This window comes from Ailuropoda melanoleuca, chromosome 4 (genome assembly GCF_002007445.2).
Source record: "Ailuropoda melanoleuca isolate Jingjing chromosome 4, ASM200744v2, whole genome shotgun sequence".
Taxonomy (NCBI): domain Eukaryota; kingdom Metazoa; phylum Chordata; class Mammalia; order Carnivora; family Ursidae; genus Ailuropoda; species Ailuropoda melanoleuca.
In genome coordinates, this window is record NC_048221.1 from 45,288,213 (window position 1) to 45,301,031 (window position 12,819).

Below are 12,819 nucleotides of genomic sequence, written 5' to 3' on the forward strand. Positions count from 1 at the left end.
AAATATTTGGTGGTTGAATGAATGAAGTAGCCTTCCAGGGTTTTACATAAATAGGTGCTCAAATATATGTGTTGAACCGATTATTCCAGAAATCTTTTGTTTACTTTTATATTGATGTCAGGATGATAACAATGGCTGGGGTTTATCAGGCACTTAGGATATCGTGGATGCCAAGTGTTGCTGATATCATCGTATTCATTTTATAGATGAGGGAACTGAGGTTCAGGGGACATAGTTAGGGAGTGGAAAACTGGGACTTGAACCCAGGCCACCTGATGGTAGAGCTCATGTGGTCAACCACCACGGTAAGACAGAGCTGATTTTCTCCCTTGCAGAGTTTCCCACCAGCAAAGCCTATATGGAAGGACTAAGGATGGATTCCAGAGATGTCTCTTTCTTTTTTCTTTTTTTTTTTTTAAGATTTTGTTTATTTATTTGACAAAGAGTGTACAAGCAGGGGGAGCAGGAGAAGCAGGCTCCCTGCTGAGCAGTGAGCCCGATGTGGGGCTCGCTCCCAGGACGCTGCGATCATGACCTGAGCTAAAGGCAGCCATTTAACCGACTGAGCCTCCCAGGCGCCCCCAGAGATGTTTCTTTCTATTGAATGGGCATAGCTCTGGAGCCAGTCACTGCCCAGGAGAAACATACTAGAACACCAGGGCCTTGTCCATTGCCTGGTTTTTCTGCTGGCTTTTGGGAAAAACACCCCTCTCTGCCTAAAAGGGACTGGGGATTAACAAGAAAAGTGTGTCTGAACAACTCCACTAAGATAGAATATTGCCTCCTAAAATAAGCAAGTTGGCAGTGGTAGTTGAGTTACTTGAATAATGATGGTAGGAAAAGGAAACAGTGGCAAAGAAAAGGTGCAGTCTTAAAATGTTTGCCTTGCTGACTTTATCCATCAGATGCTTGGATGGCCTTTCACACGTCACCTATGGCCAGACCCTTCGGGGCTGCCACCGTAACTCATTCATACTTTTCAGCTCTGCCACACAATCTGTGCCTGGAAAAGTTGGGTAAGAAATCACATCGTTAAACAGTAAGACAGAACAGTGAAATGGACCTGGGTGAAGTCAGCAGTATTAATAACTTCTACACTGGTATATATTTTTAATCAAATTGGTCTGAAGAGCCTGAGCTTTGAAAAGGCAGGTATATCCAAGGTCATCCATCAGCCAAATGTGGCCCATATTTAAAAATGAAAGAATTTCCCACAAGCCCTATTGGGCTCTTTTTCCACATTGCTGTTCATTCATTTCCTCCATTGACATTCCCTGCTCTTTCCCTCTCAACGTCTGAGTGTGGGATTCCGGCTGTTAGTTTTTCTTTTCTTGCCTGTTGCTCAAATATTCCTACTTTGGACTTAGACCACGTCGGCCCCAGATCCACTGAGCTGGGACTGCCTAGCTCAGCCGGGTTGAACAAAGAATTCATGACTCAAAGATCCAGGGATGGATTGTGGTCTCACTGGCTGGTGTTCTGTCTGCAGACCAACTGTGCCCTCTCCGCCTTCCATATGTACACCATTAGTCATGAGGGAGACTGGCCAAGGGAGTGTGAATGACACCATGGAAAGCCAGGCTGTCCCACCAGCAGGAAGGCAAAGCCAACTGTGGCATCTTTGTGGATGGGGGGGACCTCCCTGCTGCTGGGGCTATTTCTAGGCTGAGCTCAGTGGTCAGAGCCCTGTGCTGTCCCCCCGTACTGCTGTCACTGATCTCCACTGACCTTGGGCTCTAAAGGGAAGTGGGTTGAGACCATGCCTGTACGTCATCTGGGTGAATACCTGCTGTGTGCGTGGCATTGGTGGTGACAGAGACCTCACCCCTTCCCTTACAGAGCTGAGTCTTAGGCAGGAGCCACTCGGGGAAACCCAAGTTTGCTGGGCCGCATGATAAGTGCTATAGTCATGTCATCTTAGGGGTTTTGTGGGTTCACAGCAGGCAAACCAACCCTCTGTGCTGGGTCCGGGAAGACTTCTCAGAGGACCCAATAACTGCCAAGTTCTGAACCAACACAAGACTGCCTCAGATAGAATCCCTCCCCGAATGTCAGAGGGGCAGTGCTGACGTGCTTGCTCTCAAGCCTGGTCTGCTTTCATGGACCCGTTCTGACTCCTCCACGGTACCCCTTGATTTCCCTTCTTTACCACTACCCAGAGTCCACTGTGGAAGGAGAGCAAGGCTTTTGTTGCATGAATTTGCCATTTCTTGTTTGGAAATCTTCACAGTGTTAGTTTTGTACCTTAGCTCTTCACAAAACTCTCCTTTGAACTAAGGTCCTAAGAATGCCATGGGCAGAATCATCTTTTAATGAGTCCTTCCAAAATTTGATTCTCTAACACATCACTCTGTGGAAACAGTACTGGGGGGAAGGGAGTGTAGAGTATATTTTAATATGTTTTTTAAAAGTCTTAGCAACTTAAAAAAAAAAAAGTCTTAGCAGCTTAATCTTTGAAAGTACCATAAACATTATCCAAGTCAGTGGTTTTACACTTTTTTGGTTTTGGCCATGGAATCCTTTGTTTAAGGTCTTATGCAGAAATGTACTAAGTAAAGCAGATGAGAGCAAAGCTGTTCTATTCAGAGTAGAAACTACAGAGCACAAGAACTTTCCTTTCCTCCCTTACCTACCAGAGCCCTGAGAGGTGGGGCCTTCCAGGGATCCCCCTAGGTCCTGCAGGGCCCAGTTGGAAGACCAATTGATCTAAACCAGTGATTCACAAAGGTGACGGTTAGAACCATCTTTAAAGATTCCCACTATGTCGTACACACTGAGGTGTTGACAAAATTGCTCCGATAAAATTACATTTGTAGAAATCTAGTTCTCAAAATGATGGTTTTGAGTGGGATTCACCGACTCTGAATGCCACCCTGTTGGCAGTGTTCCAGAACAGACGGTGGATCTCTAGGTCAGGGTTTGCTTGTGTACCAAAGGGAGGAGAAGACTTTCTCATGAGGACAGAATTATTGCCTGCCTGGTATAAAGAAGTACAAATAAACTCCACGAGAGAAGGAATCCGGCCTTGTGAAGTTGCCCAGCATTTCTTGTTGTATTTATAACCTTAACTTTCCTGTTGGTAAATGTTTAGAAGAGATATTGGGGCGCCTGGGTGGCATAGCAGTTAAGCATCTGCCTTCGGCTCAGGGCGTGATCCCGGCGTTATGGGATCGAGCCCTCCGCTATGAGCCTGCTTCTTCCTCTCCCACTCCCCCTGCTTGTGTTCCCTCTCTTGCTGGTTGTCTCTATCTCCGTCAAATAAGTAAAAATAAAAAATCTTTAAAAAAAAAAAAAAAAGAGAGATAAGGCCACTGCTTCTGACTTTGCCAAGCAGGCAGTTGCTGCCTTAAGCAAGCTTTGTCCACAGTAGTAAGAAACTTAGAAACTTACTGGGAAGGACTATTCTTGAGACGTTCTGCCTGTGCTTTCCATCCTTCCCCTGAGGGGCTGGCTTTGCTTTTCCACTGGGTTGAGGAATGCAGGTCTCTTACCACTGACGTCTGTATGAGAAAAGACTTGAAGTCTTTTCATTTCTCAATCCACCCAGCTCGACTTGGTCCCTGGCCGTCCAAGAAAAACCACAAAAGAACAGGATTCTCTAGCCTAAACAAGACAAGGTGGTGTGTGCTGAGGGTGAAATCTATCCCCTGAACATAGAAAGAGTTCCTGTGAGCCTCCGAGGGAGTGGCATCCCTCCATTTTTGTAGAGGACAGAGGAAATGGATCTGAGCTAGGGAAGGGGAGATCCTGGCTTGACACTCTGCAAAGACCATGAGCTATGGTAGAGGTTTTCAAGAAAGGGCAGCCAATTATCCTTCATACGAAGTCGAGACACAATAGGCCTGAGGACTTCACAAGTCCCCTTTCCTCCATCCACTCAATGTAATTCAGATTATTTTAGCCAGTGTTTATGAAGCACCTGGCACACGCCAGTCACTGTGCTAGCTGCCAGGCACCCCATGCTATCACACGGTCCCGGATGGAGCTGACAGACATCTCTATAAGCGCATTACGAAGTGTAAGGAGGGCTGAGAGAGGTGCGTGCCAGTGTCTGATGTCACAGGAGTCAGGATGGAGGCTCAGGAGGGCTTCCTGAAACACGTGACTTGAGACTCCCCCCGAAGGAAAATGAGTTCATCAGGGCAGAGGCGGGGAGAGAAGACAGGCAGAGAGAATAGTGTGCCTGAAGCCCCAGAGGAAAGAGAATGAAAAGTGCTTGAAGAGTAGGAAGAAGTTCATTGCTTCCTGGCAGAGGGGCCATGGTGGCAGCAGTGATGTCACCGAGCAGAGAGGGGTGCAGTGTGGGAGCAGTGGCACATAAGTTTGAGAGGCAAATGGCCTGGAGAGCCATGCTGTGAATTTCAGCCTTGGACAGCCAGGCCCTCTGCTATCTTCTTCCTGAAGACTTCTCCCTCCCTGTCTACATGATGAGGGGCTCAGCTAGGCCCTCCAACAGGTAGCATCTTCCCTGAGGAACTGGATCAAGGAATGGCTGTGGAAGCCCACTATGGCTTCCCATTGCTCTTAGAACCAAGGTCATCTTATGAAAGCCCACATGGTCCCAAATCATCTGTCCTTTCTCCGTCTCCCTCCCAGACCCAAGTGATTGTTCAATTTTTAGACTAATTAGAAAGACTTGAGCATAAAGAACTAAAGTTAGGAGAGTAGGGGGAAATGGTTGGTTTGATGAGTCAAAACTTAAACTTTGTTACTAGCTTTTAACCTGTACATTTATAAATAATTAGACAAGGAATACATGAATAGATTCTTTCTATAAAAGTTCAAATGAAGATAAGTTAAAGAGAATTATTCCTTTCCCCATCCCTACCTTTCTATCCAGAGAGAACTATTGTTGGTTTGGACAACAAACTAACTGAATGGCTGGTATCTTTCCAGTCATCATTCTGTGTATTTGGACGGGAGCAGTGTATACATACTAATCCGTTATTTGCCTTTTTGGTTTTTTTTAACTTTCAACAGTATGTCCTGAAGATCTTTCCATACTGGCACATATGGACCTACCTTAGTGTTTCTAAATTGCAATATCAAACGATGTTGGTATACTGCATTTAACTACTCCCCAGTTGATGGGCATTTAGGTTGTTTCCAGTTCTTCACTGTTATGAACAGTGCTATAGTGAACATCTAATACGCACTTTGTGAAGAGAGGTCAGTATTTTATAGAAGTGGAATTACCATGTCAAAGGTCACATTTATTTTATATTTTGCTTATATCTTTTTATAGTATTGTCTTCTATGGTAAACATGTAACTTTTATAACTGCTTAAAAGAATTTTTGCAGTTAATTTTTGCTTCTTTTTAAGAAGAGATTTTAAGAAGAGTCTGACAAAAATCTCTTCATCAAAATAGACTCTGCTTTGTGAGGTGGTTGAATGTGGTTAGCGTGATTTTGTTGAGGAAGTACTGCTCTTCTGTCTCTTGTTAACATTATAGGTTTAGCTGGAGAGCATAAATTTGAGCACGTGCACAGAAGCACACAAACATTTACTCATTCTTGTCTCTTCCTTTAATAATTAATGGAAATGGCCAAAAAAGATAACCCAGGTTTCTGCCATGGCAGTGGGCTTAAGTCAGCCTGTAAACACCTTATTTTGTGATGAACTATCCCTAGTACTAGGCTCTGGGCTTTCAGCATCCAGACCACACCATCATCTTTTAAACATAAACATTGCCCTTTGAAATGTCAGATGCTTCTGAACCCAATACCTGGTGGGAGGGGCATGGGCTGGAGTGCGGAAAAAGAGGGGAACTCAAAAAGGCTTTACACTCTGTCAAAGAGGAGTCCTCCTCCACAGCCCCATATAGAAAAGCACCTTGGAGAACAAGCTACGGTATTTGGTGGCCATTGCCGTAGAACAAGTCCACAGTTGACCTTCATGCGGGCTGACTCTTCTCTCCAGGGCTACAACTCTCTGTATAATTGCTCATCAATTCAGGGCATCAACCAGTTAGACGCCAGCAAAATGGCAGTATGAATGACCTTTTCCCTCTTCTCTCTGACTTTGCTCCCCCATTCTGGGCACTGCCCAATTGTAGAACTTCCTTCGTTGCCAAAACAACAAGACCAACTACAATTTGGTGTGTGAGACGCTGCAGTTCCTGGACTGCATTTGTGGAAGCACTACTGGAGGTCTTGGTCTTCTCGGGCTCTATATAAATGAAAAGAATGTAGCCCTCATCAACCAAACCCTGGAAAGTCTGACTGAATACTGTCAAGGACCATGCCATGAGAACCAGGTACCTCCATTTTTATTTGGGGGTGGGGGGAAAAGGTGGTTCATCATTTTGGAAATGCTGTTGACAGGAACTAGTTCAGAAGTCACATAACATTTGCCTGTTGGCCTAGGAAGTCACTAGAACTAGAGGTCTTTTTCTACAAATCATAGGCATTGGCAGGCTTGTCCTTGGTCTCCATGTGTGATGTCTTGGCTTGATTTGGTTTGAATGTCCATATTTGACTAAGTTGACTAGGGGTAGGTAATAAAGTTGGAGTTAAATGAAGACCAGAAGACTGGGCTCGATTTTAAATGCTAGGGAAGACTCAAACAGTGGCTACTTAACAGGAAAAGGTTTAAACCTAGCTAGAGAGAGAAACCTTGCTACCCACAAGACAGCTTGAACAACATGAGGAAATGTTCAGTTGAGATTTGAACACCACAGACATTCAAAGAAAAGAAAGGCCCATTAGTCTTGACATTGGCCTCCCAAGAAGTAGATTTTTAGAGGGGAGCCCAGCCGTTTGTTAAGTGGAACTTTCATTGCTTATCCATGACATATGGCAGACTTTGTGAGTTTTTGCATTGATACTAGGACGATTATGATTTTTAACTCAAAGTTTGGCGCTGTCCTGGCTGAAGGGGGTAGACTATCACTGAAATTGCCAGTTCTAAACTAACTTGACGGGGAAGGCGTGATATGCTGTGTTACTTGGGGAGCAAGGCCAGGACCTTCACTCAGGGGAGAAGAATGGCTGACAAAAGGGACAACTCATTGTGTATCAAACACCTGGTCATGGTTGGCTATAAATACGAGGTTAGCATGTGTTGGATCCACTTTCCTCCCGTGGTTCACTGATGAGACAAATGGTGTAGTCAAAGTTAAAATGAAAAGGAACAAAAAAATTACAACAGGCTTGGGGGAAAGACTTTATCTAACATCTAAGTGAATTTCCTTATAAACTCAAGTTTGCTTTTCTGCCAAACAGAGGTCTGTTAAAAGGCACATACTGGAGTGGATTCTGCTGCAAATGGGGACCTTACCTGGGGGAAGATGATTAATTTTGGTATTGTGTGAATTAAACAGGAAACTTGCTTTCCAGGCTTAAGCCTTAAGCAAAAGTGTGCAATACGAAAACCAAGTGATGTAGAGAAAATGGAACACACCTTTAAAGGGGAAAACAGGTCTCAGAACTCAAAATCAGTCACACACCGTATTTTCCCTTAAGAACAAAAGCCAACTTTAGTGCACTATTTGGATTAGACACGACCAATTTATCAGTTACAGTGCATGGGGACTTTCCTGCTGTTTACTGTTAATTCTGAAACTAGCGATTTTCATCTGTCTTTTATTTTTTACCACTTTCTCACGGAAAATTTGCAGCTCTCCCCTAGAGACATTACTGGGAGTGGCAAGCATTGTGTTGAAATAGCAGTTCAGCCTGTTGGCTTTTGACATCTGATTTATGACCAGCATTTGTGTAAATGTGTGTGTGTGTGTGTGTGCGTGTGTGTGTGTGTGTGTTTCCTCAGAACTGCATAGCCACCCATGAATCCAATGGCATTGACATCATCACAGCCCTGATCCTTAATGACATCAATCCTTTGGGAAAGAAGAGGATGGACCTTGTATTAGAACTGAAGGCAAGTAGGAATTGAAAGCAAAAGACAGTAGCATGTGAAAATAGTCACTTTTGTGTTTTGCTTCTGCACGTGATATGGTCAATGTTATGAAACTAAATACAGGCAGCTCTTTTAGACTAAATGAATGATCCATGTTGTATGTTCTGACTAAAATGCAAAACTTCAGTCTTCCCCTCCAGATAAGGGTCTTAGGACAGGATACCACTGCTGATGTTGATTTCTTAAGCATATCCCCCAAAAAGACCCTCATTTGTATTTAGGGGTTCCAAAGATTCTTTAAGAGTTCAAGGACCTCTTAGTGTCCAAAGTGTATTTCAGACTCTTTTAGCCTTACTGAGCATATTTCCTTTTTAACTGTTCCCATGTCGGGGCATGTTGAGATCCGTCCTCTCTCTCACACCCGTACACAGCAGTGAGCACTTTGTCATTGTCACAGAATTGCCTAGAACCACAGGGTTTAGCTGAAAAGCTGATCTGTGTTTATTGCATAAACAGTGTCATGGGAAAGAAAGGTCATTAGGGAAGGTGTTAACACAGAAGCCCACAGGAATTACACAATTATTTTTATTTTTCCTTTAGTATTTGGAACTGAGAGTCCAAATTGATAGTTGATCTGGGTGTATGATTTGAATGGACTTTTTGGTGGGTGTGCTATCTTTAATTCCTTTGACAAGCTGTGTTGTAGAATTGACTTGAACATTTTTCAAGCTCCCATGTGCCTGGCTCCCATTTATCAGAGTGTATAGGATGAGAGCCTGAGATGAAGAGAATATTATGTGCTACTGATCAGCCTTTCAGTGACTTCTTCAATCCAGTAATCTGTGGATTATGATAGAAATTTGTGTGCTCTGAAAAGCCATCATTTGATGGCATAGCATCCTGATTGAATTGCTCTGACCTATACTTGGGGAGGAAAAAAATACTGCCCCCTCTTATGCAAAATAGCAAGAACTTTCCAATCCGATACATAAAGAACCACACAGGTTCTCCTAGGCCCAGGACCTGAAATGAGGTCAAGCCAAGAAGTGCAGCGTGTGGGCACATGAAAACTTTGAATGAGATGGGAAATTAGGGTTTGGCATGCATACAGTGCTCCTTCGGGTCACTTTTGTTAACTGGTGTCAGTTATACTCATTATAATAGTAGGGGTTATGAGAGCTGATAGTCATATTTTTAAGAAGGGAGGAATTACCTTAACTGCCTACCTTCTCTGCCCTGCAAGGCTGAATAATAAGGTTTAAAGCCACAGCTGCCCTGAAGGCGTCATGGGTCCATATAGCAGGTTCTTCCGACCACTGGCATCGTGAGGGTGCCAACACACCGAGAAGCACCTGTGTTTCCACTAGGACTTGTGTCAGGTGACGTTAGGGAGAAACAATGGCCAAGCAAACATGTCCCTCTGAGGCCCAGCGCAGACCCTGCAGTTCGGTTTTGGGGTCTGCAGCAGCACGATCTCTGTCACGTGCAGGTGGTTTTTGCTGTGCTAGACCCGTGGCTCTCCCGCGGGACGCAAAGTCTGTCTGTCCGGTCAGGATGCACGCTTGCTCGGTTGGGCACACACGTTCAGGCCAGCCACCCACGCTGCTCCTCTCCACTGTCTCCTCCTCTCGTTTGTCCACTTAGAACAACGCTTCCAAGTTGCTGCTGGCCATCATGGAGAGCAGGCATGACAGCGAGAACGCGGAGCGGATCCTTTATAACATGAGGCCGAAGGAACTGGTGAGTTGGACGGCCGATGCCCTGGCCGTGACACGAAGCAGTCAGAGCTGGATCTGTGGCACAAAGGGAACCTGCTTCCTTGAGTTTTCTTAAAGATGCCAAAGACTCAGAAGTCTAAAGAGAACCTTGGATCCATGCCTCTGACTAGGCTAGAGAAGTGAAGGGTGCTTTGAGTGAGTGCGGTGTGCCCTCTCCCCATGGCACAGCTGCAGACGGCAGCTGCCCTCAACTCTCGTTTCCCCTCAAGGGAGCCGGGGCAGCGAGCGGGCTGGGGGCCTGACAGCCTGCAGTTCAGGTCCACAGCTCTCCCTTTCTGCCCAGTCACCTTGGGCGGGCACTTGACCGCGCTGGGCCACAGTTTCCTCATCCCTAAAAGGAAGACGATGATATCCTGTAGGCTGGAGGGTTGCTCTGGAGAGTAGACGAGACAGTTGGCATCAGGCCCCTAGCACAGCACCCTCCGTGAACTGTGGCCCCTTCCTCCTCCTTCCTCATTCGCTGCTGCTCTTCGTGCCCTGTCTGCGTACAGAGCTACAGAATCCACATCTCTTCTGAGGCCAGTAGTCTGGGCAACAGAAGAGTGTTTCTTGGGTGCTGATGTCTTGGGTTTCTGGGGTTTTTTCCCCCAAGGAAACACGAATCTTGTTTATTTCTGCAGGGTGATATTCACAGTGGGCTGTGACTTCCAGGGTGCTGCCGCCTGTGAGACAGGCAGCTCTCAGAGACAGGGAAATGAGCTGAGGACAGAGCTCTGTTGGGACTTTTTCCCACACAAATAAACTGTAACTGACAGAACTAAATGAGGGCACTAAAACTTTTCTGTCGCCTGGTGACCTGTGTGCGCCGGGGGCCAGACTAAAGTCCCTTCATGTATTCCTTGAAATAAAGTTAACAGTGAGCCCAGCTTTTTGATCTCTGAGGTCAGGAGTGAGTTCTCAGCCTGAGATGGACGCCCTCTCTGAGTTTACATAATAGCTTATGTAACTGGGGGTTGGGGGTGGGGGCTCGAGGTGTCCCTCACGAGTAGGGACAGAATGACTTCGAAGATACCCCATTCCAACTCTCATGGACCAACAACATGCCCCCATCTTGGTGGGGGGAGGGGTTAATGTCAGCACCCAGGGCCATGGGTGCCACAGGCTTCTGGGTGGCCCCCTGTGGCTGGAGAACATCATTCCCAGCTCACGGGAAGAGTCAGAGGCTTCCTGGAACAAACGTGCTTCTGGGAATCCACACGGAAGAGAAGCGCTCATGTCTAGGACATACATGCACGTGTGTACGTGCATATGCATGTGTGCATACATGTACATTCTGGCCCCCACAGCCCATGCAACATGTTGTCTACTTAGTTTGATATTAGAACTAACAGGAAATCCAGCTCAGAGAGCAAGAATCTCAAGGATTTTTTTCTCCAAAATTACTTTCAGGGCCTGACCTGATGTCAGTACAGAAATGCATGGCCCTCTGCATGCTTGCTCTGGTGGGTTAATGAAAAGTAACTCTGGGGAATAGCCTTGTGGCAATGCAGGAGGCTGAGATGCCCTCTGAATCATCAAAGAAAATGATTAATTTTCCCTTCAACTTAGGGGTTGAAGGCATTTTGTTCCTACTCTTCAAATGATTAAATCTTGAATGATTTGTTCATGTGATAAACATTGGCCAGGCCCGACTTTGTCCAAGGCATTGTGTTGGGCACCAGGGAAAGATTGAGAAATGAGCAGACTCACCCCCAGGCCCTGACTAGGGCACCGAGGTAGGTGGGAACAGTAGGACAGGTACAGAAATGCCCTAGGAAATGTGCTTGCAGCGTGAAACAAGCAACATGCATGGGTCTCTGGTAGCAGATTCGAGATCAAATCTCAGCTCACTAGCCGTATCGTTTTAGGAATGCCCCTTTACTTCTCTGAGTCTGTTTCCTCATCCATAATAAATGGTAGTCTTTGACCCTTCATAAAATGTTTTTGGGCATTAAATTTCCCGAAAAAAATGTTAAAATACTTAAACACGGTGCTTGGCACATAGAAAGACCTCAGTAGATGTTATGTGTTAATGGCATTATTTTTACGTGGAGTAGAGATGGAGAAACGTGGACGGGGGAAAATGTGGAATCAGACATAATAGTTTGACCAGCTCTTCCTAAAGGCTTGTGGATTTCTTACTAGTTTTTGCTGTGATGGCAAAGGTTGGGGGTCAGGGAAAGATGGCGGGAGGAAGTGTAGAGACAGGAAAAGTCTGGCTTCTAGTCTACATTTGTGTTCTATTTTCTTGTTTCCAGGAACTTTTGTAACTATCGTCCCCCCCTAAGGGGACAGAATAGCTCTTGGTCCAGCTACAGCAAATGGGTTTCCTTTCTCATGTCAGTGGAAGCTGATTGGTAGGGACTGCCTTTGGCAGTGTTGAGAAGGATTCTGAGGCTGGGTCCCTAACCTGATAGGAAAGAATACTGAGCTTCCTGGAGGGGACACTGTAGGTGCCAGTCCTGGGTGAGTCTCCTTGAAGCAGGAGCTGTATTTGTTTCACCATTCTTGCAGGTGGAAGTGATCAAGAAAGCCTACATGCAAGGTGAGGTGGAATTTGAGGATGGAGAAAACGGCGAGGACGGAGCTGCCTCCCCCAGGAACGTGGGGCACAACATCTACATATTGGCCCATCAGGTATGACCTCTCCCTAGGTCCCAGCGCCAGATGTCACTGGCCTTCGGTGCCAGAATTCCAAGGTGAATGTGTGCTTACACTTGCTTTTCCTTTAAGGTTTCCACCTCGGGCTGTGTGTAGTCATGATAATGTGGCTCCCAGGTACTAGTGGCAGCCTGACCCAGTGTACTCAGTTCCAGGACTCTTCCGTTTTCCCATGGTAGCGTCATGTCCTTGGAAATCCCCACGTTGCTTAAAAGCCTTCTCACTGAGCCTTGACACTTCGATGGTTTATGGCTGTGTTTGGAGGCAGTTGAAAGGAGTCTTAAGCTTTTCATAAATATTGATGAGTCTGTCTTAACAATCTGAAGAAATAAACCTCAGCTGCCTTGCCTATCACATTTAGAAATCTTGGGGAACTAACTCATCATTATGACTTCTTTTTGTTTGCTTTTCGGGGGGTGTAGTAATACTTCCTACCCTGGCACCAAAATGCCCTGTTTCATAACTCTCTTCCCAAGTGGCTGGGCTTTTGAAGATACTTTCTTTTTCTGGAGGTTGATGTGCCTTGAGCTTGCTGGTGTGTG

General features: G+C 45.7%; 1 protein-coding gene across 9 annotated transcripts in view; it reads left to right on the forward strand.

Moving 5' to 3' along the window:
- The window catches only part of ITPR1 (inositol 1,4,5-trisphosphate receptor type 1), a 328,561-nt gene that overhangs the window by 251,594 nt on the left and 64,148 nt on the right, over positions 1-12,819 (forward strand). For all 9 annotated transcript variants that reach the window (XR_004624746.1, XM_019800455.2, XM_034658671.1 and 6 more), the window contains 4 exons: positions 6,058-6,258; positions 7,770-7,880; positions 9,504-9,599; positions 12,131-12,253. Coding sequence is in view for 8 of the 9 variants with exons in the window: in XM_019800455.2 (XP_019656014.1) it covers positions 6,058-6,258; positions 7,770-7,880; positions 9,504-9,599; positions 12,131-12,253 (531 nt within the window). In the remaining variant the exon portion in view is untranslated. The remainder of the gene's footprint in view (positions 1-6,057; positions 6,259-7,769; positions 7,881-9,503; positions 9,600-12,130; positions 12,254-12,819) is intronic.